The 26,919-nt window shown below is 40.4% G+C and overlaps 1 protein-coding gene across 1 annotated transcript in view; it reads left to right on the top strand.

Moving 5' to 3' along the window:
- The first annotated feature begins 7,310 nt into the window (after window positions 1–7,310).
- Window positions 7,311–26,919, top strand: part of Gramd2b (GRAM domain containing 2B) — a 115,825-nt gene continuing 96,216 nt past the window's right edge. Inside the window, exon 1 of the mRNA XM_029567368.1 lies at window positions 7,311–7,533. Coding sequence (XP_029423228.1) covers window positions 7,409–7,533 — 125 coding nt within the window. The 5' untranslated portion in view covers window positions 7,311–7,408. The remainder of the gene's footprint in view (window positions 7,534–26,919) is intronic.

The raw sequence follows: 26,919 nt of genomic DNA, 5'->3' as shown, positions 1-26,919 counted from the left end.
GTCCCCCAACTGATAATGGATAATGAAAATGTGATACATTTACACAATGGAGTTGTACTCGGCACTAAGGAAAAATGAAACAATAAAATTTTCAGGTAAATGATTGGAACTAGAAACTGTTATACTAAGTGAAGTAACACAGACTCAGAAAAACAAATGACATAAGTTCTCTCTCATATGTGGATCCTAGCACCAAATCCTTTTAAAATTCCAGGTTCTTTTAATAAGATGATGCTATACAGCAGCCCTTCTGTATGAAATAACTACCATCATCATGACTTCAGCTGAGCCTGATCGCTAAACATAGTCACAATTGGGCTTGTTGATGGTTGTGCTCATTCATTAAAGGAGTGCCAAGCAGGGTCACTGGACCCTCACCTGAGTATCCAGCCACTCTTCCCAACCAACTAGTCCAGCCTTGGAAGACAAAAGAAAAAAGAGGAAGAACCAATAGAGGGATGCTTTTGGAAGCCCTTGTCACGAAACTCCAATGGACTCTCATATGAACATTTGAAAATTGCCCTGTTCTGACTTTTTTTTAGTTCCCTGTCTAGAACTTGTAATGCTAATTACTCCTGCCTTTACCTCTCCTTCACATCTCCTATTCATGATTCAAGGATTTTCTTTTCCCCTTAAAGACAAGAGTTATGCAACTTGGGAGTCTTTTAGATAGACCCACTCAAGGGGTACTCCAATTGCCTCACCCAGCGTCCCTGTTCAGCATGGAAGAAGCCAGAATGGTCTGCTTCCCTATTCCCTATTGGCAATTGGGGTAACCCCTTCAGAGGATGGTGTGATAAGAATAGGAGATAGGAATTGGCTAGGCAGTTAGGGTAAAAAGACCCCAAAAAAACGTAGCCAGTTTCAGGGCTAAAAGTCAAAACGTCCTTGTGCCTGTTAGCAATACACTCTTTTCCAAAGGCAAAAAATGTCAAAGTATTTTGGAGTTTGTATCTAATCCTTAAAATATTTCAGGGTTACCTCTTCAGAGGGGGGAATGTTGGAGGGGAGGGAATGGGCATGGATTTGATCAAAACATCTTATATGCCTGTATGAAAATCTCAACAAAGTTTTTGTAAAAGTTAAAAAAAAAAAAAAAAGAAAAGAAAGTTCATTCTCCTGTAAGTTACCACAAGGAGGGGTTCTGCACAGCCCCTTCATGTGGAAAGAAAGAACCCAGGACTGGGCAGGGAGCAGCGCTCGCCCTGTGATCTTGAGACAGTCATCCATGCCCTCTGAACAGAAATAAGACATCTGTAACAGGAAGGATCTTAACTAGATGTTTGTAAGGCTCATATTAGTACCAAAATCTTATCTTCTACACTGAGCTTTCAGACTCATCTCAAAACCATCTTGACCAGTGGTAAACTCCAATCTGTGTCATGGAATTCCCCAACCATATCACTGACTTTATCTTAACTACCCTCGGTCACTCATAAGGAAGGAATCAAGATGTGTCTTTTGTTCTTCCCTTTCAATAATAAGGACTCTCAAAAATGATAAGCATAGGGGGCTGGAGAGATGGCTCAGCAGTTAAGAGCACTGACTGCTGTTGCAGAGGACCCGGGTTCAATTCCCAGCACCCACATGGCAGCTATGAACCATCCTTAACTCCAGTTCTAGGGGAATCCGACATCCTCTTCTGACCTCCACAGCATTGCATGACATGGGTGCACTCATGGGTGCAGGCAATATACTCATACACATAAAATAAAAATAATAAAATATAAAAAAAGATAAGCATATTTAATAATGTTGAATATACTTCCAGAATTACCAACTTACTTTGACAAACTTTGGGAGTAAACACAAATTTGATGACTCTACAACGTGAACAGTGATTCCTTCTGGGGCTATGGAATGCAGATGATTTTTCTTTTAATTTCTTCTTTATGTTTTGCATATTTTCAAAATGTTGAATAAATACACATTTATTTTTACAAACAAAAAGTACGTTTTTAGACCCCCTATAAGTGTAATTTGTGAACACAGTTAATGCCACTAAACCTTTAACTTTAAAACTGCAAATTTTATGTCATAAATATATTTTATCTTAATAATAATGCCAGAAAGTACTCCTATAGAGACACCAATAATTATAATATCTTCAAAAATAATTGTAACATAATCAATCAAAGGCAGAGTATGCACTAACTACTATGTAATTTGTCAGATAATAATGCTATTTAAGTCAAAGAACACAGGTTGCTTAAACCTAGTAACTATGGGGACAAATCAAGATGTTTTACCAATCCTCAGGCTTGATGTCTGTTGTGGTGTGAGGATGTCAGCTCCTGCTGGCTCACAAGAACTGACTGGCACCAGGCCATGTGCAGGGCATTATGTTGAGATCAACCGCACTGAAAGTATTTACACTATGGAAATCATCGAATACTTCAAATTAGAGCTTGGTTTTCTAGAAAACCATCTTATCAGCATAATAATTGTTAAATAATAAATGCATCAATCACAATAACAAGATGCTTGAAATGATCGTGCGTGCGTGTGTGTGTGTGTGTGTGTGTGTGTGTGTGTGTGGTCTGTGCATATGAGTGCATATGGTATGAGGTTAGGGGTCAACTTTGAGTATCTTAGTCTATCATTCTTCACCTTAATTTTTGAGATACTGTCTCTCTAGTGAACCTGGAGTTTGCAGTTTCAGCTAGACTGGCTGGCCATCAAGCCCCTGGGATCTGCTTGTCTTCACCCCACACCACTGGAGTTTCAGGCACATACCACCATGCCTGGATTTGTGCATAGGTACTGGAGATGAGAACTTGAGGCCCCATGCTTACAGAGCAAGCACTTTTACCCACTGAGCCATCTCCCCAGGCCTACAACCAACAATGTTTTGTTTACTTTGCCTTGGTTTTTCTTTTAGGAAAGAAGGGCTCCTTTTGGCTCACAGTTTGAAGGTCCAGTCCATCATAGAGGAGAAGTCACAGTGGCAGGCAGGGACATGTAGAGCTGGCCACATGGCATACACAGTCAGGGAGCAGAGAGAGATGAATGTTGGTGCTCAGTTCTTTCCCCTTTTTACGCAGTGTGGGACCCTAAACTGTAGGATGGTATCACCCACATTTAGGGTGGGTGGGTCTACTCCTACCTCAATTAACTTAATCTAGAAACTCACTCCCAGACGTGGCCAGAGGTTTGTTTCCATGGTGATTCTAAATCCCATTCAAATCATGTAAGTCAGGGAGTAATACAAATACAAATCAGGTAAGTTGGGGGAAGACCTTGGCCTTCACCCCAAAGCTTCTTCCCTGCTCCCCACTAGGGCCAGTGAGAGCTGGAGCTTGGGATAGGAAGCCCCGTTTCACAAGACACAGAGTTCAGGGTGTGTCTGAAACACTCTCACTCAACTAATTGCCTTGCTTGTTTGATTCTCAGATATCACTGCATGCTGTGTTTTGAATGGCTGCATCTGACCTTGGGGCCTTCAGCCATCCCTCTGTGGGTTCAACTCTTTAGTCACCTGCAGACAAGACTTTTCCAAGGAGCTTACCCAGGACAGGCCTGTGGCAGAGGTAGTGTCTGCCCCCCTCCTAGAGTGCCTCAGTCACCCTAAAATGGAGTGAGAATGGGCCCAACTGGGACCCTCCAGACCTTTTGACCTTTTCCCTTTAAGGTCACTTGACCTTTTTCAAAGCATTCCCATGGTGGCAGCATTATTGCATATTCTAGAGACTTAGAAGTGGCAGACTTCTGTAGGTTGGCTGTCTGCTGTCAGTGTGGGCCAGCTGAATGGGCAAAATACCAGACTGACAACACCAAGTGTTGGCAAGGAGGGAGAGGAACTGGAATGCTCCTATCCTGTAGATGAGAGAAGTAAACACTATAACCATTTGGGAATCTAGAGAGCAAATGAAGCATACGCTTGTCAAGTGGCCCAACAATTGTGTTTCAAGGAATTTACCACTGTGCCTGACACAAACAGGAACTAGGATAAACTTAACAGCAATGATCACCGCTTCAAGCCCCATGTTCACTCCATTTCCTCAGGCTCTGGTGGGAGATTCAGGAGAGAAGCCCTGTCTCCATGGTAAACCACAGGAAAGCAGCCAGTGCCTGGGTGAAATGAGGACACAATTGTGACCAGGCGGTGTGGGCAGACTCTGAGTAGTGGACCTTATAGAGGTGTTGAGTGGAGAAGGAGGAGGAAGAGGATGGAGGATGAAGAAGAGGGAGGAGGAGGAAGAGGGAGGAGGAAGAACAAGAGGAAGAAGGAAGAGGAAGAGAAAGAGGAGCCAATGTTTTGTTTCATTTTTTTATTTATCTATTGATTTACGGGGGGGGGTATACCACAACACCATGTGTGGAGGTTAGAACTTGGTCTGTTCTCCCCTTCCACTATGGCGATTCCAGGGATCCAACTCAAGTTGTTGGATTTGGTGGTGAGTACTTCTGCCCCTCGAGCCATCCCAAGCACCTCAAATCAACTGTCTTATTTCATTTTATAAATGCAAGCAACTATAGTTAAAATCCGTGAAAAGATTTGCCCAAGTTGATAGTAGAACGAGAATTAGAAATTGGGTTTTCAAATACCTCTCCCTCTATTACAAAGACCAAATGCACTGCCAGGAAGGCTGCCTTAAGGCTGCTCTCGATGTGCTTGCTGGAGTTGCGAGATCAGTTTTCCAGTCTTTCCAGGGGCAAAACTCCTTCTAATGTCATGACCTCTACAGAGAATTATAGCTTTCTGTAAAGTACAGTATCTGCCTTCACTCTGCATCCTCTCAAAGAAGGGCTTCCAAAGGGAGGAATTAGCCTCATCTTCAATCTTTATCATAGAAACTATAGAATCAAGGATTTTGAGGATCCTGGAAGGGATTTCATATATAATCCAGCCCATGAATTAGTCTGGAACATTCCATGTTGCTTGGCAGAACAAGTGCATTAATGTTAACACTTCAAGCACCAAGATTCATAATCTTTGCTCTTGCTCTGTGATGAGGTTTTCTACAAGCCACATGTAGACATGCATGTATGGTTACCTTGAGAACAAGAAATTATACCATTCAGCTATATTATGTATCACTCCACTCAGAATTAGTGAAAATATGACCAGCTCAAAAATCATAATCTTTACCATTTTCCTTAATGCTCACTAGGTATAAACTTCAGACTTGAACTTTCTACACCCAAATATAGAATTGTGAGATCACTATGCACAGCGTAATTATTAATACCAGCGGAATATAGCACAATCCACTAGATAAATATTCCTAATTTTGTTTCAGCACAGAGGCAATTTTCACTTATAAATGGAAATTTATTCTCCATGCCTCTAGAAAGCTGAGTTTTGAAACTCTGATTATCTGGTTTTTCAGTTTGATCTTATGTCTTGTATTATGTCTTATGATCTTATATTCAAATCTTATGCTTCTAAAAACGCTGGGGGAGGAAAAGGAGGAGGAAAAGAATTCATGGTTATAAAGTCCCACCTCATACCTAGCGTAGCATCAAACAGTGTATTTCTTCTTCACATATGGACTTCAGAATTCTTGGTTCAAATAAACAAGACTATCATCATTGCACAACACTAAGTTGCCAGAACTGTGGACCTTGTTTGATTGAAAAAAGAAAAAAATCCTTGTGGTCAAATTTGAATTTGTGGGATTTAAGCAGTGAGATTGGGAAGACTTTGAACATCATCTAAGTCAGGCATTTTAAACTGAAATGAGATTATGAGGGTGAGTGGGACAGAGCAGGCAGGGAGAGAGAGTGAAGGCTGGAGGCTAGCACAGAGCTTTGCCAGTAGATAGGTATTTGTTATTTGAGCGCTGGGACAGCTTTCCTGGTGAAAACTGGGAAGACATTGATTCCAGAATGTTCTCCTTTAGAGACAATACTAAGCTAAACATCACTCCCAGTTAAAATTCAGACCTGTAAGAGAGAAAGTAGCAAACTATACTTGGTTGGTTATTAACATCTGAGCAGAGCAGGCTTGTATTTACAAGGAGCAGAAACCACCACATAGGTGAATGGTATTATATGAGCATGGTGATTGGTTTGATTCAACACTTTAGTATAACTTACTTTATACAATGTCTTTCTGGCATGATTTCCCACACAGTGTTGTAAGGAAGCACGTGAGGGCACCTGGGTCTAGGACACCATCAGACTCAAGTCCTCAGCAGCACTGGTGTGACCACCCATCACAGTCTGCTCAGCACTAACTGATTCCTAGGACTCAATGGCATTCAGGCCTAAAAAGAGAAAAATCCCAGTCAGTAAAGGATAAATACCTCACCCTAAGAAGCAGGGAAATCCCACTGGAAGACATGCTTTGTTTTCCAGAGCCTTCCAGGCAGTGGTATAGTAAGCAGCATAAACCTGCCCCTGCCTGGGTATCAGCAACAGGATAATGAGGCCAAGGCTAAAGGTTTGATTTCCCAGGAAACTTTGCTCCCTTCCACAATCAGAATCTGTACTGTCACTGATCCCAAAGGCCACAAGAAGAGAGATCATAACTGCTTTGGAACAACTTTTCCGCTCTGCTAGAAACATCAGTGGAGGACACTGATGATTTCCTGCACATAAGCATCAGTGGTTGAAGACTATAACACAAAGAAATTGATTTTCTGGATTTCCTGGGGTTTAGTACAAGGTCTATCTAGATAGTAACAGCAGTGCATGCTTAAACTGCTGCAGGACTTTCTTCCATGTAATTGTCTTCTCTTCCTGTGAGAAAGAGAGATAGACACCAAGCACAGTAGGGTGGGGACCACCTGAAGTCGCAGACTCAGCAAGCCAGAGCTGAACTCAAATTCCTGCTGCCTAATGTCTTTGCTGCGGTTGCTTTGTTAGAGGTCATGGCCATGTGTAACGCAGCAGAATCTACAGCCAGAGCATTGGGACTCCACTGACATTGCACTTATCCAGCAGAACTGCAAAAGCCTGCAGGTCCCAAGAACCAGGGTACATGCAGCCTTCCACCAGCATCCTGGATGGCTAAGATTATTGTGGGGCAGAGAGCACATCCACATTCTTCACCCTGCGGGTTAGGCTCAGGTGGTTAGCAAAGACATCCTGCTTTTAATGTCTGCCTGCCATCCGCCTCTCTTCCTCCGTGTTGTTTTTCTTTAACTGTTTATTTTTCCATAGTTTTCTACCTAAGTCCACAGATTCAGTGATGTTTACATCAGTAAACTGAAAGCTGAATTTCCCAAATCCATTTATTTTTCTTTTAGAGCAAATGTCAGTAGGATGAGAGTCATGCTGTGTCATACAGATATGTTACTCATTAACTATAAAAAAAAAATTGCCTGAGTTGGATCAGGGAGGCGCTTCCTGCAAGGCAGGAGCTGTGCCCAGCTGAACCACCCCGATTTTCATTTTATTTGTGAGCTTTAAAAATGAGCTATTGAGCTGACTTCTTGATGAGGTGACAGATAAGGGTACAATGCTGAAGAAAAGACAGTCATCCAGTGACAATGTGTTCCGGTTCGAGGCTCCCAGCAGCCCGAGGAAGGCTGGTGCCGACGCCCCGCACAGCTCTACCGACAGCCCGGGCTCGGTGTTTCTCAGGTGGGTACAACCTGGCCCTGGTCACCCAGACCACTTTGATTACCCAGCAGGTGGCTCTGGAAGAGCTCTGACTCCGTTCTCTGAAGGAGCACTGGGCCAGGGAGAGAGAACTTAAGAGGCCAGGCACCCTGCCCAGGGGACCTGAAGACTTGAAAGAAGGGACGGGAGATGAAAACACAATCATTGCCACCACTAAACAAATCTTCTTTGTCTTCTGTACTTTTTCCGTATTAGATAACTGACACTGGGCAGCTCCTAAATTCTTAACTTGTCAGGTTTTCAGGAAGTGGAGCCAGATACTCAAACCAAAACTTTGACCTCAGAAATCCCTGGGTTATTATTAAAGTATTATTAAGTAGCCGTTCTTAAAACACTAAAGCAATTGCCCTCTTTTTTGCCTCTGTACTTAACTACTAAAATACTGCTAGCCATGATGTGGTTCAACTATTTGCTGGCCGGTGACTTATGAGAGTCAGAGCACATTGATTTTTCATTGAAAATGTTATTAGCCACACCAACACCACTCTGACAAGGTGTACATATTTCTAATGAAAATTCAATTTCTTATTAATTTAGTCTCAATAATTCTCTAGTAATTTATAAAATGTAAATTTAAAGTAGAACTAGAAAATGAGTGCAAAAGTGCCTCATGGAATTTTGTGAACTTCCCAAGTAAAAGCAAAAGAAGAGAAATCCCCAGCCAGACTTCACTTTTGGATAACTTTTGGATAAATCATTCCTATAAAAGTGCTTTAAGTTATAGCTTTTAAAATTAAAGAATAAATTCCATTTTATTTAATGATATTCACAGATATCAGAGTATCAAGTTACATAGTTCTTTTTGTTTTTTTAGTTAAGTAGTCCTTTAAAAGAAACTTTAGAGATGAAGAATGTGTGTAGACTACTGGTAATAGATTTAGTTTCATGTTAGCTTAATTTTTCTACTGGTCCTTTGTGGTTGGCTGAGCAAGAGCAGGATTTGTGTGACTGAAAAATATAAAATCCTTATTTCCCTATTTGTTGGGTCTTAAAGTGTCTCTCAAATGCTTTGTCTGCTTAACCTGTCTGTTAAATAGACTGTCATGCAAGCTCTTCTTTGGAGTATAAAAAGAAAAAGACAGTGCATCAGCAAACGAATATAAATTAAAAGTTATAATTTAAGTAAATTTAATAAACATAACTTTCAAAATGATGAATAAATTAATAGAATAAAAAGAAGAAAGGAAAGGGAATGAAGGGGAAGAGAAGAGAAGATAGAAAAGATACAAAAGAAAAGAGAAAAAAAGAAAAAAGAAAAGAAAGAGGGGACTGGAGAGGTGACTTAACAGTGAGGCACACTTGTGTTTTTCTGAAGGACTCGAGTTCAGTTCCCAGCCCCCATGTCAGGTGGCTCGCAATCACCAGCTCCAGGGAAACTTTTCCAGTATCTGCAAGCCCTGCATTCATATGCACACCATCCCAACATACATATACACATAATTAAAAAAAATAAAAGACTTCACCAACATAAATGCTCACATATTTCCAAAAGAACCCAAGCCTATGTCACCCACATATTCCAGTTTTCACCACCAACTCTCCACCTCAGCATTTATAAGTGCTAGTTTCAAATATGTATTGGAAACAACTTAAAAAACACAGAATATCTCCAAAATAGTATAGGCATTGAGAAACTTTTAATCTAGTCAAAAGATTTTCATGCTTTGTATGTAAAATCACTGAAAATATTTTGAACATTCAGGCACACATTAGTTAAATTTTTCAGATCAAAAGTAAGAACAAACAAGCACACCCCTCTATGTTCTAAATATGTTAGGAATTTATGTGGTGGAGGCTGTTTGGTATCCCATTATCCTTCCCATGAACTTAGCTGAGAAGGTGTACTCTCAGAACAACTACCTACTTTAAATAGAAGCAGATAGAGTTCATGCAGTATTTTTATTCAAGCGTGTAATTCGACAAGAGTTTATTGAACAACTGGTGTATGCTAGGCTCTGTGGGAGGCACAGGGTAAAGTTACAGTCATGAGCAAGAGAAAGATTGTCCCTGCCTTCATGAAGATCATGTTCAATGTCAAAGGCCTGCAATAAAGAATAATACAGGTAGATGCATAATACATATATAAATGCATAATTTAAAAACCAATATTTGTTATAGGAAACAAGCCAAGGCTGAGATGGAAAATAAGATAGGAAACTGGCTTAACTGGGATGGTAAGAAAAGGGTTCCCAAAGAAAGGTATACTGAACCCAACTTCAGTGATGGAAAGAGTCAGTATTGAACAGTGTAAGAAAAAGTGTGTTGCTCTGAGGTCAGGGAGATCTTGAACCTTGAGAATCCTGGAGAGAAAGGCACCTGATGAGGTCAGAAATGGATGATGAAAGTTAGCTTTCTTTACCAAGTATGACAGGAGGCATTGAGAGAGAACAAGAGTGTCATGATGTGAGTTCACTTTAGATGAGCACTCAGGCCTCCCTGTGCGTTCCTTCCACTATCTTTGCTCATGCAAGAAAAGCTACATTGAGCTCCTGTCTACTGACATGCTAGGTTTAGCAGCTCTGAAGTATGTACCTAAAAGAGAGGTTGCTCATCAGATATCAAGGATACTATTCACTTCCCCCACTAATGTCACTGTTTTCCAAACTGCTGTGTCATTTACCGATCACCAGCAGTGGTTCTGGGCCTCAGCAGTGTTTGAATTGTCTGCCTTTTAATTTTTTTCCAATCTGGATGATAGGAAATGTTATCTTGATGTAGCTTTAATGTGTATGTCTCATTGATAACAATAGGAGCATCATTTCAACATGGCTCAGTCATGTTTATTCTCCTCCACTGGGTAGGAAGGGTCGCTATCCTTTTCATTCTGTTTGACGGTTTTTTAAATACTCCAGGAAGTGATGTTTTTTTATTAGTTACAGGTGTTGTAACATTTTTATACCATATGAATTTGTCTTTTCATACTTTCTACAGCTAATACCTCATTTTTAATATATTAATCATTTTCTTTAAGGAATGCACTCATTAAATCTTTCCCTGCTCTGATGTCATAAAAATGTTCTTACATATTTTCTTCTAAAAGTGTTTTTCCTTTTGAACTAGGGTCCTTCCTATATATGGAATTTCTCTTTGTTTCTGGTGGTTAATCAAAACAATTATACTTTGCATACAGATAATGAATTGTCCTACATAATTTATTGAACAGCCTTACCTTTTCCCCTAATCTGCAGCATCAGTCCTGTCATATATCATGTTAATTTTTTTAAAGGACATTCTTTTTTTATATTTTATTTATTATTTTTATTATTTTATGTGTATGAGTATATTGCCTGCATGTAGGTGAGCACACCGGTGTCATGCAATGCCGCGGAGGTCAGAAGAGGGCTTCAGATTCCCCTGGAACTGGAGTTAAGGACAGTTCATAGCCACCATGTGGGTGCTGGGAATCAAACCCAGGTCCTCTGTGAGAATAATCAGGACTCTTCACCACTAAGCCATCTCTCCAGCCCCTATCATGTTAATTTTTATCATGTTGTAATAAAAAAAAATCTCATAAAATAAGTCTGCTTACTAAGTTAAAAGTACAGAGCTCTCAACTATTTGTTCTTCTGTTTAAATTCCAGGATTGACTCATCATGCAAACATATTTATTTTATAACTAAAATATCATTGACCAATTGCTCAGTTTAAGGAAATTTGGCATTTTCACAGCACAAATAGACCTATTAGTAGACATGATGCATCTCTCTACTTGATACAGTCTTTAATAACTTTCAAAACTTCTAGAATATTATATATAAAGATCTTACACATCATTCATTAAATGTATTCCTAAGTGCTCTATACCTGTGTTGCTAATTGTAAAGACACTTTTATTGCAATTATTTCGTTAATGTTGTAGAATACTTTATTTGCGTTTCTAAACTGATTCGGGTACTTCTGCATGTGCATGTGTTTGGTGTGCATGCATGTATGTATTTGTGTTTGCATGTGTGTGGGCATAACTTTAAATTGATCTTATATTCAGCATATTTTCTAAATCTCTTTTGTTAATTTTGATAACGTATAGACTCTAAGATGTTTCCTTTGTAAATAATGATATCATGTGAAATATTAAAATTTTTATTTTTATCCTTCTTTTGTGTGTATGTGTATGTGTGGTATGTGGTGTAGCATATGTGTGTGCAGGTTGCATGGAAGCAGAGGCCAAAGGAGGACATTGAGTCTCCTGCCCTAACGCTTCACCTTATTCCCTTGAGACAGGGTCTGTCACCTGTCATGAACCTGGAGTTAGGCCAGCAGCCAGCAAACCCCAGTGATCCTCCTGTCTTGGTTCCTCGTGGTACTGGGGTACAGGCACTTGTGGCCATCCCTGGCTTTCTACATGGTGTTGGGGATTCAAGCAGGATCTTGGACAGCTGTGTAAAAAATATAAATCGCTGCAACTTTATGGATTGTTGACTGGGAAAAGCTTTGACAAATCAGTAGTTGCATAACTTAATCATTCAGCGAATAGAAAACCAAGAATTGCTATTGCATTGAGTGGCTTTGGGAAATTCATTGTGCCAACCAGCCATTAGGCCAAGATGAAAGTTAATCAATGAAATGAGTGCAGAAGGCACACTGTGGGCGTTAGGGGCACACGCCATGGGCTTTAGGGACACACACCAGGCTCATGATGGCAATAAAACAAGACAAAGAGGAGGAAGAACTGTGCTGGAATGCAGGCAAGGAGGACCAACCAAGCCTGAGGACTCCTTTCCAGCTCGGATTTGGGGACCATTCCAAAACATCAACAATGACTTTGGAGGGCAGTGCAGCCCTGCAGTGATCTGGGCAAAGCTCCTTCCACTCCTCCACTCTATCAGCTGCCACAGTGGGTAGAAGAAGGGATGTTTGCCTTCCTCCTCCTAGCGCTCCCCTCTCCCAGAGCTCTGCTCTTGCTTAGCCAAGCATACCCCTGCTATTGAGCAAAGAACAGGAGCACTCTCCAGCACCTGAAGAACGGGAAGCGAGCACACCTAGTTCCATTTTCACTCCCGTCCACTGGAGTCCCTAGGACAGGAGTGAAATTTAAAGTCTGCAGAGGGGCTGAGTTTAGAATTGTGAACATTCCCTCTTCTCCAGGAACAAGGAGGACTTGGTAGTAGTCAAAGAAAGCAAAACTAAGTTAAGAGGACATACAACATCCTTTGTTTCCTGATTATGGGGCAGGTAGTTCTGTGAATGAGTGAGGCCATAGTGGCAGGGAACACTGCAGAACCCCAGAAAGGAGAGTGAAGGGCAGGAAAATTCAGAGGCAGAGAGAAAGAAGAGTACTGGGATGCAGGACACGGGGCTGTGGATGTTCGGACAAGGAGCTTAAACACAGACTAGGCCTCTTAAGAGAGGCAGAATTTTCCAAGCAGGAAAGAATAGACTACCTCAGTGTGATTGCCAGGAGAGAAGGAGCTACTGTCTCTCAGCCAACATCACCACACACTCCCCTAGCCTGCTTGCACAAAACATGCAACAAATTTCCAGGACATGTGCTTTACCCTAGTACCTGATTTTCCAACCTGCTACAAGTCCCTCTCTCTCGTGACTGTGTCAGAGATTCCTATTTGTCTTTCAAGATGCACCTTCTTGAAAGGTTTAGTATGGCCTCTGAAGGACTTTCTTGCATCCCCACTCCAGCCCCTCTAATCAGCAACCTTGTTATATTCCTTGGCCTTGTGTCCTAGGTTAGCCATTTTTCATAATGTATTGCCTGTGAGTGGGGGTTTTCTTTTGTTTTTGGTTTGAGTTTGTTCGGTTCGGTTTGGGGGCTTTCTGTTTGTTTGGTTTTGGTTTTTTTGGTTCCTTTTCAAAGCCAACACTGCTTAACCTTTTACCTTCTCTTTCCTTCCAAGGCCCCTGGAGGGGTTCTAGTGAGGGACGCCAACATTTTTGTAAAATTTGCAGACAACAGTTTCGTGCAGCTGTGATTGCCATCTTTCCTCTGCAATTTTCCCTCTGTCACACTTCCCTTTTGGTCAGATAGCCATGGGCATTTTTGGCATTCTGATCTAGGGGAAGTTGTTTGGAGATACATTTAGCCAAAAGTTAGTGGAATATATTCCTGTGATTTGCCTTCATTTCTATGTGCACATTAGTCTTTGATGGCCATCTGGGATTGGAACGGCTTTCCAGAATAGTCCCAGCACTTACTAAATCAATTCAATCTGCTTATGGCACACAGAAACAAGGCCAGAGATAACATATGAACATTCCCTAAAGGTGCTATGAATCAGGAACCATGCGGGCAGTGGAAGAGAAACAAGGGCTTGAAATGCATGGAGCCAGAAGTTAGGCTATGGAAAATTTTTGCACTCATTAAATGTGTAATTTCCAAATGATGAACTTATTTCTCATTATTGCTTAGTCAAAGCAGTAAATTTTCACTTCCTGGACTATATATATTCAAGGATCCAGTTGATATAATTATAAATTACCAATCTCATACTTTTTTTCTTTTTAGAGGGTAATTACACACAATAGAGTTTATTGGAATTCTTACTGGAGAGGACATAAACACAAAGTAAATATTATATATATATATCATGCATATTATGTAAATATTATATATATATATAGTGTATATAAGTGTACCCATGTCATGCAATGCCTGCAGCTGTCAGAAGAGAGCATCACATTCCCCTGGAACTGGAGTTATGGATGGTTGTTAGCCACCATGGGGGTGCTGGAAATTGAATCCAGGTCCTCTGCAAGAGCAGTCAGTGCTCATAACTGTTAAGCCATGTCTCCATCCCCTTAATAGATTTTTCTAATCAATCAGATGTGTTCATCTTAGTTCATTTGACTTCATTTGACTTCATATGACTTCCTCTTAGTTCATTTAACATGCAAGTTTAACAAAATCAAAAGCAGGCAAGAAGAACTGAGTTGAAAGTTTTAGGAGTTGCCACCTCTATAACTCTGTGGGGGAAGAGGGAGTGCAATTCCCACACATGATAAATGAGTACTTACAAATGATCCAGTAAAAATGGCTATCTTTTCTGTTTGCACAGTGACTGATTCATGGGGATGTTTCAATAACCTGGTTCTTTTCATTATTTCAGTTACAGTTATTCTCTACATTGCCTAGACGAGGAGAGGAAGTGACAGAGAAAGAAATGACATTTTCAATGTTGCTGTATGGCAAAATCAAACCAATAAAATTAGGTCAGGGGTGAAGACACCGCCAGACTTATGCCTATGTAACGTCATTGAATATTTTCACCTGGCTTAGATTCAAATTATTTGGGCTATTTTTAAAAAATCAAACAGATCTTCAAAGGTCATTTAATTCAGTTTATTCATCTTAACTACAGTAATTTTTAGTGCCTCGAGGGAACTCTCAGAAATAGACACAATGTTGTTTGAAGGAGCAAGTTTTAAAGAGAAATCTGGCATGGCCAACCCTGTACTGACTCCTTATACAACTGTGAGTTTCCAATAAAGTGGACAGATACTTCACAACTCATGATGAGGTTACTTCCCACAACTCCAATGTAAATTTAAAGAGCCTTGAGATGAAGAGTAGTGTGCAGAGTCTACCAAGCATCATCATCTAACGGCATGGCACACTGGAGTGTGCCAGTTGTCCCCTCGTGATCCTGTGGCTGGAGCTATGATCCTGCCACTGCCCAGCATCAAGAGAGTATGATAACACATGCTGTAATCCAGAAAAAGAAAAAATGTTTCCAATGCGGGGTCTGAAGAGAGAGCTCATTCGGTAAAGGTCCTGCTGTGCAAGTCTGAGGATCTTGGCCAAAGTTGGGTGTAGTGGAATGTGTTTGTGATCCCAGCACTGGGGAGACAGAGACAGAAAGATCCCTTGGGCTTGTTGGTCAGCCAGCCTCACTGAATTGGTGAGACCCGAGCCCTAGTGAAAGACCTTGTCAGGAGGAGTGACACCTGAGATTGACCTCCATATGCACGTAAGTGAACATACACATAGACATGGACATGCACACAAGCACACAAACACACACACACAGATACACACAAACTGAAGAATGGTTTCTACCAAACACATATGATTTTAATGCCACCATGAAGTAGAAAAAAAAACATTAAGTTGAAACAACACAGATCAGGGACCATCTATCTATAAAAGACAAGTGTTTGCTTAAGTGCTTCTGATATCTGGTGAAACAGGAAATATGGTGTGTAATTTAATGAACAGTGACAGAAAGCTTTCTAGAATTTCTGTGTAGGGATATTTGTATCAGGAGAATGCTTGGTATGCAGCTGGTTTTGTCATTTATGAATTGTCCATTTTCTCTGTGATTTATTTTCTTTAACTGTAAAATGAGGATAATCATAGGGTTGTAGATTTGTTTGTGCTTGTTTGGAGACAGGGTCTCACTGTGTAACCCTGGTTGTCTTGGAATTCACTATGTAGACCAGACTGGCCTCCTATTCACAGAGATCCTCCTGCCTCTGCCTCCTGAGTTCTGGGATTAAAAGTATACGCCACCACACCCAGCCATGGAAAGAATTAAACACAACATTATAACAAGTACCTGACACTCAACAAATATTCTAATACCAGCTGTTGTTTTTCTAAGATGGTGAGGGCTTGGGAACCAACAGACAAATAAAAGCATATTCTTTTACCACCTACCTTCTTCAAAGACTACCATATACACTTTCCCCCCTGCTGGGGTACCAAGCACGTAAAAGAAACTCTGCTGAGCTACGGGAAGACCTTGTCTCAAAAAGAGAAAGAAAAAAAAAAAAAAAAAAAGAAAGAAAGAAACAAAAAAGAAAGAAAGAAAGAAAGAAAGAAAGAAAGAAAGAAAGAAAGAAACTCTGTTGAAAGGAGATCCTCATTAAATTTCTACATGGCTAAAGACACATCTTATCCTTCCAGGAGCTCCAGTCTCCAATTTGCGACTGACACAACTACCAACCAGAAGGCAGACAATATGCACTGGCTTTGAAAAATCACACTGTTAGCTTAACTCTCTAAACTCTAGTTTCGCACAACAAGCTTCCTGCTAATCCTTGGGTAGTAACACTCAGATCTAGGCATAGCCAGGCATGTTAATGCATGCCTTTAATCCCAACACTCAGGAGGCAAGAGGCAGAGGCAGGCAGATCTCTGTGAGATCAAGGCCATCCTGGTCTACATAGTGAATTCTAGGCCAGCTGGGGTTACAGAGAGACCTTGTCTTAAAAAAAGACTTATGTTGTTAGTGCAACAGCCTTGATCTTGCCTAATATAAAAACGATCAGCTGCCTGTCCAGGTGATCCTGGAAGGAAGGAAATCTGTGTAAAGTAACCCCAAAAAGGGCAGAACAATGTATCATGAACAGACCTCACTCTACACAAGGAGAATGAAATCTGGAAGCAGGAATGGTGAGGTAGTACAAAGCATGTCCCCTTCGCACCGTGGTCCTGTGGGCTCTGGGGCAGATGCTTTGTGACCCAGTCACACCAGCTCCAGGACCGCACTTTCCGTTGCCCTCGGCGCTCTGACAAGGGAGATTGTAAGCTGGCATCACTGCTTCAGAGAGCTTCCCCCTGATGTTAGTCTCCCTTTAAGCTCACGATATACCTTTGGTTTAGTTTTAGCTAGTATTTATCACACAGTAAGCTATTCTTGCTGTGGTGTTTGTTTTTCTTGCACACAGTGCTACCTTTTGTCTCTAACTAATAATTCGACATGATTTCTGGTAAACATTAGATGAATAAATGCAGGAAGGGGGTTGGATGGATGAGCTGGCTATTGCTGGGGAGGCTGCTGACCACACCTCAGGGAGTATGATGCTCTGCAGAACACGCAAGCACACAGCCATTAATCTGCCTGGCCCAGGGAGAGCAGCCAGAGGCAAAGTCAAAGGGCCCCTCCTACCTTCCGGCTCCCAAGTTCAGGCCCTGTCTCTGCTCCACAGGGATTTGTCATGAGCTCTGAATCGGTATTTCACTCTCTGTGGTCCCAAATGTTTTATCATTGCAATTATGAAACAAAAAGGCTACCAGGAGCAATATAGACTGAAATTTCTATTTCCATAAATTTAAATTTAATTTCACATTAAAAGAATTAAAGTTAAAAATACACATCCTATAAAATTGAGCTAAACTAAATTTGACAGGAATAGGCATTTACTTTAATAAAGCTTCAATTTTAAAAAATATTTTGTTTATTATTTTTATTTTGTGTGTATAAGTGTATTGCCTGCATGTAGGTAAATGCACCCATGTCATGCAATGCCTGAGAAGGACAGAAGAGGCCATCAGATCCCCTGGAACAGTTGTTAGCTGCCATGTGGGTGCTGGGATTCGAACCTGGGTCTTCTGCAAGAACAACCAGTGTTCTTAACCACTGAGGCACCTCTCTAGCCCCCAATAAAGCTTCAGTCTTTAATTTGACAAATAATCACACATGCCACACACTTTTTTATCCTTGTGATTCTGGGCATCTGCTTTTGTTTTTGGTTTGTTTAGGAGGTTTTGTTACTGTTGTTGTTTTGTTTTGTTTCATTTTTTGGTATTTTGGTTTGGTTTGGTTTTATGAAACAGTCTCCTTTGTAGCCCCCAGATGGTTTGGAACTCATTGTGTAGTTCACTGGCCTCAAACTCACAGAGATCTGTCTGCCTGCGCCTCCTGAGCGATGGGATTAAAGGCCTGAACCATCACACCTAGCCATGGCTTGTTTGCTTTGTTTTAATGCCTGGAGTAACATTTCCTTCAAACAATACTTAATGAGCCTTTATTGTATAAGGCACTAAGATCCGACAGTGAATAGAAGTGTGGCCCAGGTTTTTATAGCATTAAAAAGGAACTGTGAGTGTCTTGCATCTTGGGAATGAATACAGAACGCAAAGCAGAGGGAGCCCAAGGAAGCAGCTCAGACTCTGAAGTCACAGTGCACGACTGTGGAATGGGACAAGAGATCAGATATTGGGCAGAGAGCCTCACCAGAAGATGAAGAGACAGAATCTCCCCTTGAACAGAATGACATTTGCTATCTCTGGGGAAAAGAAAAAAAAAAACATGAAAGAGTGCTGGAAATCTGAAGTAAGGTGGGCGGAAAAGGTGGAGCCCAGGTGCATCTTTTCTCAGAAGGAAACGGGAGCTCAAAAGCTTCATTTTGTCCCTAGTTATAAACAAAGCACCCTCCAGGAATATTGCCATCAGCTGTTCTTGTAGACATCCTATCCAGTGCATGTAGAAGCAAGTCAGCAGTTACTGTCTCTACTTGCCACATTTGGGGAGCAAAAGGCATCCACTTCTGTCACGAGAAGCATCACTCCCCAAGCTCTGCCCTCTGCTCCTTGCCTGAGTCTATGCCACCCAACCTGAAAAGGCAAGTCCAAGCCTCAAATCAGTCACAGATATGAACATAAACTCTTCAGGATGATTCAGTTGTCAGCACTGAAAAACAGAAGAAAAAGAATAGCTCGGTATCGATGCTTCGTAGCACTTTATGCCAAAATGTAGCTACTGAACAGGGAGCACCTGTCTCACACAGTATCTGTGGATTTTGAACCTGGGAACAAACTAGAAAAGTAGTTCTGGCTTGGACATTCTCCTTGAGGTTTCTATCAGCTGTCAGCTGTCAACCATGCTGCAGTCCTCCAAAGCCTGGCCAAGTTGGAGAGTATTTCCAAAGTGACTTACTGACATGCCCAGTGGGTTTGTGCCCGTTATCCACAGGGAGCTTAAATGTCCTTTCATGTACACAGAGAGCTTGTTCAATGCCCTTGACATATGGCAGCTGGCTTCTCCCCCAGCGTGAGTGGTCCATGAGACACCAATATGAAACCCACAGTAAATTGTTACAATGGACATTTAGTTAGAAATCAGTATCCACACAGCCCTAAGTCAAATGCTATTGCTTTCTCTTATTTCCATACATTCATTTATAATTTAGTAAGAGCCAAGCATATAGGCAAAGAAAGTATATATAAAGCTTTTTTAAAAAAGTATGTGTTGGGCTGGAGAGATGACTCAGCAGTTAAGAGCACTGATGCCCTTGCAGAGGACCCAGGTTCGATTCCCAGCACCCACATGATGACTAACAGCTGTCCATAACTCCCATTCCAGGAGATCCAATGCCCTCTTCTGACCTCTTCTGACCTCCACAGGCATTGCACGACACCGGTACACTTAACACACATGCAGGAAATACACTCATACACAGAAAATAAAATTAAAGTATTTTTGTGTTTGGATTCGTGTAAGAGCCACAAAGACTTTAAGAGCTAAACTTGAAGATTCAAACAGCGATCAAACTGTTTTACTCATAAGACTGTGGTCCATATCACAGCAGCCTTGAAGAAATATGGAAATACGGAGAGAAAAATCACCAACAGTGAGCTAAGTAGACTGCTCAAAAATTAGAGATTTTTCTGGCAAAAAAAAGAAAAGAAAATCTATTAGCTCTACCGAAAAAAAGACAAGTTCAAATGGGCAGGTCTGTCCTATGACAAAATGATACATGTTTCCAACCTCCCTACTGTTTATGAGGCTAGATAACAGCTTATGCACAGTAATTTAAGCATTTGTGCACAGGTTTGGTTTTAAATGTCTCTGACCTTAGTTTCTTCCCAGGACAAGTAAGAATAGAGAGAGTTCTTCATGAATGTGCTCAGAATAGCATTTCTACAAATTTGTACACTGAGAGTATTAGTGGAAAAAGCCCAGATCTGATCCTGGCACGATTCAGTTCACTGGAACAAGTCACTAACTCTGTCTTCTTCCTCATGTCACAAATGAGGAAAGAGCCGTCATGAATGGGATTTTTCCAGACAATGAGAAGTAGGAAGAAAAAGAGGAAAAATAGCAAATAATGAAGTATTTCTTCTAGGGGTTAAAAAAAATGAAAGCGTAGAATTTTTCAGGTGTTATCTTATTCCCGTTTATTTCTTTAAATTTTATTTAGTTGCCATCTGAAGTGATGGACTTACTGCAAGGCAGAGAGGTAAAACTTAAGGGTCTACCACTTAAATGTGCCTCTTCTATTTTAATATTCCCTGTTGTGCGTTTTCTCTTAAACAAATCCCTTATATTGTATAAGCTTCAGGTAACCCCTACAAAGCTGACAGTCCCAATTGCAACTGTTAACATACAGACTGTTAACAAGAGTTATTTTCAAAATGCTTGTTTCCTGACTGACGCAGAAATGACATTTTACCCCTATACAGATGTGCCTTTTGATCATCCATATTATTATATAAGATGACCATATATACATATATATATGCATCATGTAATTCAGCATACTAGATTCTATAACAGATTTTTTAATGTAGGTCTTTATTTTGGAATAAATCATCAACAAAGACAGTAGTATCCCCCCAAATTTCTTAAAGAGAAAAATAAAACTATTGAAATTTGTATCAGTATTATTGTATCCCATGATTTGTGGCTTCTTTCAAGGTGGTGGGGATTAAATCCAGAGCCTTGTGCAGGGTAGGTAAGCCTTTTTCCCACTGAGCTACATCACTGGCCCTCAGTTTAGGAGGCATTATCACTGATGATTTGATTTGCTGGCTTTTTTTGACACAATATTGAACTCAGTATAAACCCTGTAAGACATAAGATTGAATGAGTTTTTAACCTTTAAAAAAGATCTCCATTTCATTTTAAAATATACTGTTTCTTATAGGAAGACTCATTGTTTTTGGTAATACACTTAGATGTTGGTGCATGCATCTCTAATCTGTATGTATCTGATTATTACTAGTCATGGTCTGTTGCACTCAGATCCTTGGCCCGTGTATGGATATAAAGTCATTGGGTAGATTTCAATGGTAATGTTTATCAACTCTACTACTTAACATGACGTAAATTTTTATGCTTCCTCCTCAAATATAACTCATTTTTTTAAATTTGTTGATTTTTTTTGTGTGTGTGTATATCACACAGAACATCCCAAACAACCTTATTCATCTATATACGCACTGGCTTTTGTTTATTGGTACTGAAGGTCAAAGCCAGAGCCTTGCACAAGCAAGGCAAGCACTGGTTTTTAACTTGCAGTCACAAACTGATTTATCAGCCCAGGTAATGACTGAACATTTTATCTCACTCCTACTCTGCTTCTCTGTCACTTGTGAAACTGTCACCTTTTTGTTCATCTTTGTCTCCCCCTAAAGTATTATTTAGTCTTCTTGCCTTAATAAGATTTCTTAGATGGATGTTTGGATTGCAAGTTAAGATAGGAAAAACTAAAATAGGAAACTATGTGGTTAACTTACTAAATGTCTCACAGCAGACAGTTATATATATATATATATATATATATATATATTTGGTCTTTTTGAGACAGGGTCTCCCTGTAGCCCCAGCTGTCCTGGAACTCACTATGTAGACCAGGCTGGCCTTGAACTCACAGAGATCTGCCTGCCTCTGCCTCCCGAGTGCTGGGATTAAAGGTGTGTGGTACCACACCCGGCCCTATTTTTTTTGTGTGTTTCAATATTATATTTTTAAGTGTTTCAATATTTGATAAACTTTCAACATAAAGAAATGTAAGTGTATGCTAATTATTGAGATTTTTACTTCTTTTATACATGATCTTAAGCAAAGGCCAAGAAGCAATAGGAATTTTACTTATTTATTTTTTATTTATTTATTTATTTTGCATTTTTTATTTTATTTTGTGAAGGGAGGGAGTCACAAGCATGCCACGCAGAATGCTTGTGGAAGCCAGAAGACAACCTGAGGGAACTGGGTCTCTTCTTTCACCATGTAGGTGCTGGGAATATCAAACTCAGGTCTTCAGGCTCGATGGCACACTTCCACCCACTGAGCCACCTTACCAGCTCTGAGTTTTACTTTTGATGATGAATAAAGTAAAATTTTAGGCTGAGTTGTTCCAATAAAAAGTTCACACATCTTTCTATCTTACACATACTACTAAGTATGTCTCCACTGAATGGTGCCTCCTTACCAGTGTGCCTTCCTCAGAGGAGCCGGCGGAGCTCAGATCATTGACTTTGAACTTTTACCAGTATCTGGGCTCATAATAATAAAACAGAGTTCATTCTAGTGTGACCCTAGCCTTCTCCTCTACCTGCTTCTTTACCCAAATGAAAGTTCTGAGGTAACACTGTAGAGCATGTAAATGTTTAACAGAGCTGTCAAGCAACCTTTCTCACAGGGATTCGCTAGAGACTCACAGAACTCAGAGCTGTACTCACGCTACAACTTATCACAGTGTCAGAGTACACAAGATCATAAGGTGGAATGGCATAGGTAGCGTCTAGAAGAATCCATATATAGACTTCCCTATGCTCACCTGTGAGAGGCAGCAGACAGCACATTTCTTCCACAATACAAATGTGCCAATATGTGTGCAGTGCTTATAACCAGAGAAGCCCTTAAAAACTCAGTACCCAGAATTTTTTCCAATAGTTAATTTTTTTATTAAATTATTTATTTAAGAACCACATGATTAGAAAAAGCATTTCATTACAGCTTTAACATATTCAATAACGATTTCCAGAGAAAGATGCATCTTTTTCAAAATTGGCTGTAAATTTTTAGGTTCATAGTTGAATTAATACAGTTATACAATATTGAACTCGGTATAAACCCTATAAGACATAAAAGTGAACGAGGTTTTAACCTTTAAAAAAAGATCTCCATTTCTTTTTAAAATATACTGTTTCATACAGAAAAACTCATTTTTAATGCTACTAACACTTAGATGTTTGCACATGCGTCTCTAATCTCTATGTATCTGATTATTACTAGTCACAGTTGGTTCTCAGATCCTTGGCTCTGAGAATGGATATAAAGCCATCAGGTAGATTTCAATGGCAATGTTTTTCACCTCTACTGATTAGCGTGAAACAAATTTTTATGCTTCTTCCTCAAATATAACTCGTTTTTTTATTTGTTGATTTTGTGTGTGTATTTCATACAGAACATCCCAAACAATCTTATTGCTCTATATACCCACATCCCAAATGGCACCCTCCCATAGCCTCCCCCCACAACTCTGGAGCCCATGTACTCTGATACTGTCCACTGTGTTATCAGTGCCCCCAGCCATTCTCCAGTATTTGTCCATCCACTGAATCTAATCAGCCTATCTAGAGTTCCCTGTTTTAGGAAGATCAGCTCTTCCTCATCTAGCAGCAATCAGTTGCCAATATTCCTTTAGATAAAATTGGGGTCTGTTGTTCATTTTCCCGGTTCTATGCTGGGTTACTATCTGGGAGTCTCTTGGGCCACCCTGGCCAACAACTCAAAGGAAGGAATCTCCTGTCTGGCATTGTTTCTTGTTATGTAGCCTTTAGCTCTACACATAGACTCTTAAAGAAATATACTGATGACTTTACTCTTTGTTTATACTTTCCTTTTGGCTGTTTAAGACCATACAGTTGGACTATGTGAAGATAAGTCAAAGGTCCTGCTCCACCATGGCTGGCTTCACTTAGAAGCATGGAGGAGATGTTTCCTCTGTGTTGACCCTCCTCTTTGTAGACTGGACACTGAGTACCCAGAATTTTTATGGAAGCTAATCACATGGGCGTCCTCTGCCTAGCATCTATATCAAAATGTCCCCAAATGAAAACAGGATAATAACAGCATAAATCATATTATTTGCATAGTTCTAGGCACAATGGGAAGCCTTTCTCATCTAGACAAGTGTCAAGAGTCCAAAGATTCAAGTTCCTATATGCTATATGACAGCTAAGGGCTAGCTTAGCCCTTGATTTCCACAAATAGCAGTCTCAGGCTTCCTGTGTTGAATCTTTACAGCCCAGGGGTAAAATACAAAGGTATAAAAACCACAGTCCAAGGAAGAGACATCCTTGGAAGACAATGGACTAAAGGTTCTTTGCAATTGTCTCTGCAGAGTCTCAAGGTCAAGGAGACACTGACAGATTTGGATGCAAAGTTGGAAATCTACAGATTCCCAGATATCAGGGAAGTTAGAGTCCTTTAAGGAAGAACCTCGGGCCATTTAGCATCCTGATGACTTTGAGGTGGGCTCAGGAATTTCTAGATGGAATCTTACCACCACCATAAAAGGCTTCCACTCTCTGACTTAAAGGTAGAAATAAACTCCTGGAACTTCCTGGAATCAAGGTACCTTCTATTTTCTGTGCTGGAGATCAAACACAGGGTCTCGAACATGATAGACAAACACCGTACCAGTAGCCACACCCCAACCCAGAATGTTCTTTAAGCAGAGAGGAAGGGAAGGACAGGTGAAATACAGAGGTCCTTTGGCTCTTACCTTTAAAAACATTTTTATTACACTTTTATTTATTTAGTGGGGGATCATACCATGGTGTGCATGTACAAGTTAGATGTTCTCTCCTTCCACCATGTGGGCCCCAAGAATTCAGCTCAAGGTGTCAGGTTTCCATGGCAAGCACTTCACCTTCTGAGCTGTCCCTCTGTCCTAACTCTTAACTTTTGCCTTGGACACTGAAAGAGTCCTCACAGATCCACAGAAGCTGAAATGGTCATCATCAAGAACAGAACTCATACTCCGAAATACTGAGAGGCGTAAATGTTATTGTTAGCCTCAGTCAGAATTACCTTCCATGATGTAGACGAATGTGTTTGTATACAGAGCTTTTTGGAATAAATTATTATACCAAATCAACTAGACAATATTTGAGAGAAAGATTGGGGTGAGGGAAAGGAGAAAGAGAGAGAGAGAGAAAGGGGGGATAAAAATAAAGAAAATGGGGGCTAAGGCGATGACGCAGTGGGTAAAAGTGCTTGCTCTGAGGACCTGAGTTTGAATCCTCAGGACCTGCATAAAAAGCCAGGCACGGTTGTACAAGTAACACTATAACCCCAGTGTTCGGGATCAGGGACAGGTGGATCCCAGGATCTCACTGGTCAACCAGCCTAGGTGAAAGGGCAAGCCCCAGGTTCAGTAAGAAACTATCCCAAAGAATAAGACAGAGAGCCATAGGGGAAAACCCCAATATCTTCCTCTGACCTCTGTGTACCAATTCATGTGCATACACCACATTTACACCATATAGACACACAAACAAACCAAAGTATTAAAACGCTTGTTTCAAAGCAAAGAACAAAACCAGTCTCAAATCCATAACTAATCATTCCCACATTGGTATTGCCATCCTGGGTGCCATGAACAAGTGACAATCTGACACATGCTCAGAAGGAAGATATGCACATCTGAGCCAGTTGTTAAAGGATTAGGAATATATTAGTCTGTAGATGCAAACCTTGGAGGTTACTCGGAGAAAGTTGGGAGAGATTCAGTTCAAACGTTTAAAGGTCTGTCATGTGGTGAAGCAAGTTTACACAGCCTGAAGAGCTAAATCAAGATCAGGAAATAGGAAGAGATGATATATTCTCAACAGCCAGAACCTACTGGTCTCCTTTGAGTAGAAAGGACTTTCCTGTAGCCAGGAATGTTTTTGTCTCCTAGAGAGTCATGCCACATTCCAAATTCCTTAATGGGATTCTGATTCTGGAGACTTGATGCTGGCTATGTACAGTGAATGAAATAATCCTGGTTCCTCCTCTCATCTAACTTGGACTCTAATTGAGTGGTATCAGATGTATAGAGGAGATTTGAATATACATATAAAAGTCCTGTGAAGTCTTTCTTAATCCTAAGAAACTAACTCTATAAAATAAAAGTCATGGATTTGCCTATATTTGGAATAGCATAAGCACAGATTTTTTTCTTATCAAGAATGAGCCAGCCAAGTTAATAAGACTCAGCTATAAAACAGCCTAAGGTTAACTTAGAGAATATTTGAAATACGTTTAGCATCAGATCATGAAAATTATAATTAGAGATCTCCAAATTGCATTCATAACAAGACTCAAAACCATTTCCCAGAGGTGAGCTAGATAGAATCATCCTTTTGCTTTGGGCCACCATTCTTGTAATTCATTTATTATTGTTATTATTAGAAGACACTTTTCCAGTTTTGCAGTTAGGAAACAACATAAGGCTGATTAAGGAGGAAAAGAGAAAGAAAGAAAAGAAATAAGGAAAGAAGGAAGGAAGGAAGGAAGGAAGGAAGGAAGGAAGGAAGGAAGGAAGAAAATGGTTTTGAGTCTTGTTATGAATGCAATTTGGAGATCTCTATAATTTTCATGATCTGATGCTAATAGTATTTCAAATATTCTCTAAGTTAACCTTAGGGGCTGAAGAGATGGCTTAGCAGTCAAGAGCACTGGTTTCTCATGCAGAAGACATGGGTTTGTATCCCAGCACCCACATGAGGGCTAACAACCATCTGCAACACCAGTTCAAGGAGATCTGACACTCTGTTTTGGTCTCCTCGGGCATTGCACAACACAGGTGCACTTACATACATGCAGGCTGTACACTCATACACATTAAATAAAAATAAATTTTAAAAAAGAAACATAGAGTGGATTGTAAAATATG

The sequence above is a fragment of the Nannospalax galili genome, unplaced genomic scaffold, assembly GCF_000622305.1.
Source record: "Nannospalax galili isolate Female #2095 unplaced genomic scaffold, S.galili_v1.0 scaffold490, whole genome shotgun sequence".
Classification (NCBI taxonomy): Eukaryota; Metazoa; Chordata; class Mammalia; order Rodentia; family Spalacidae; genus Nannospalax; species Nannospalax galili.
The sequence above is the reverse complement of the archived record's forward strand: the minus strand, read 5'-3'. Positions and strand labels throughout refer to the sequence as shown.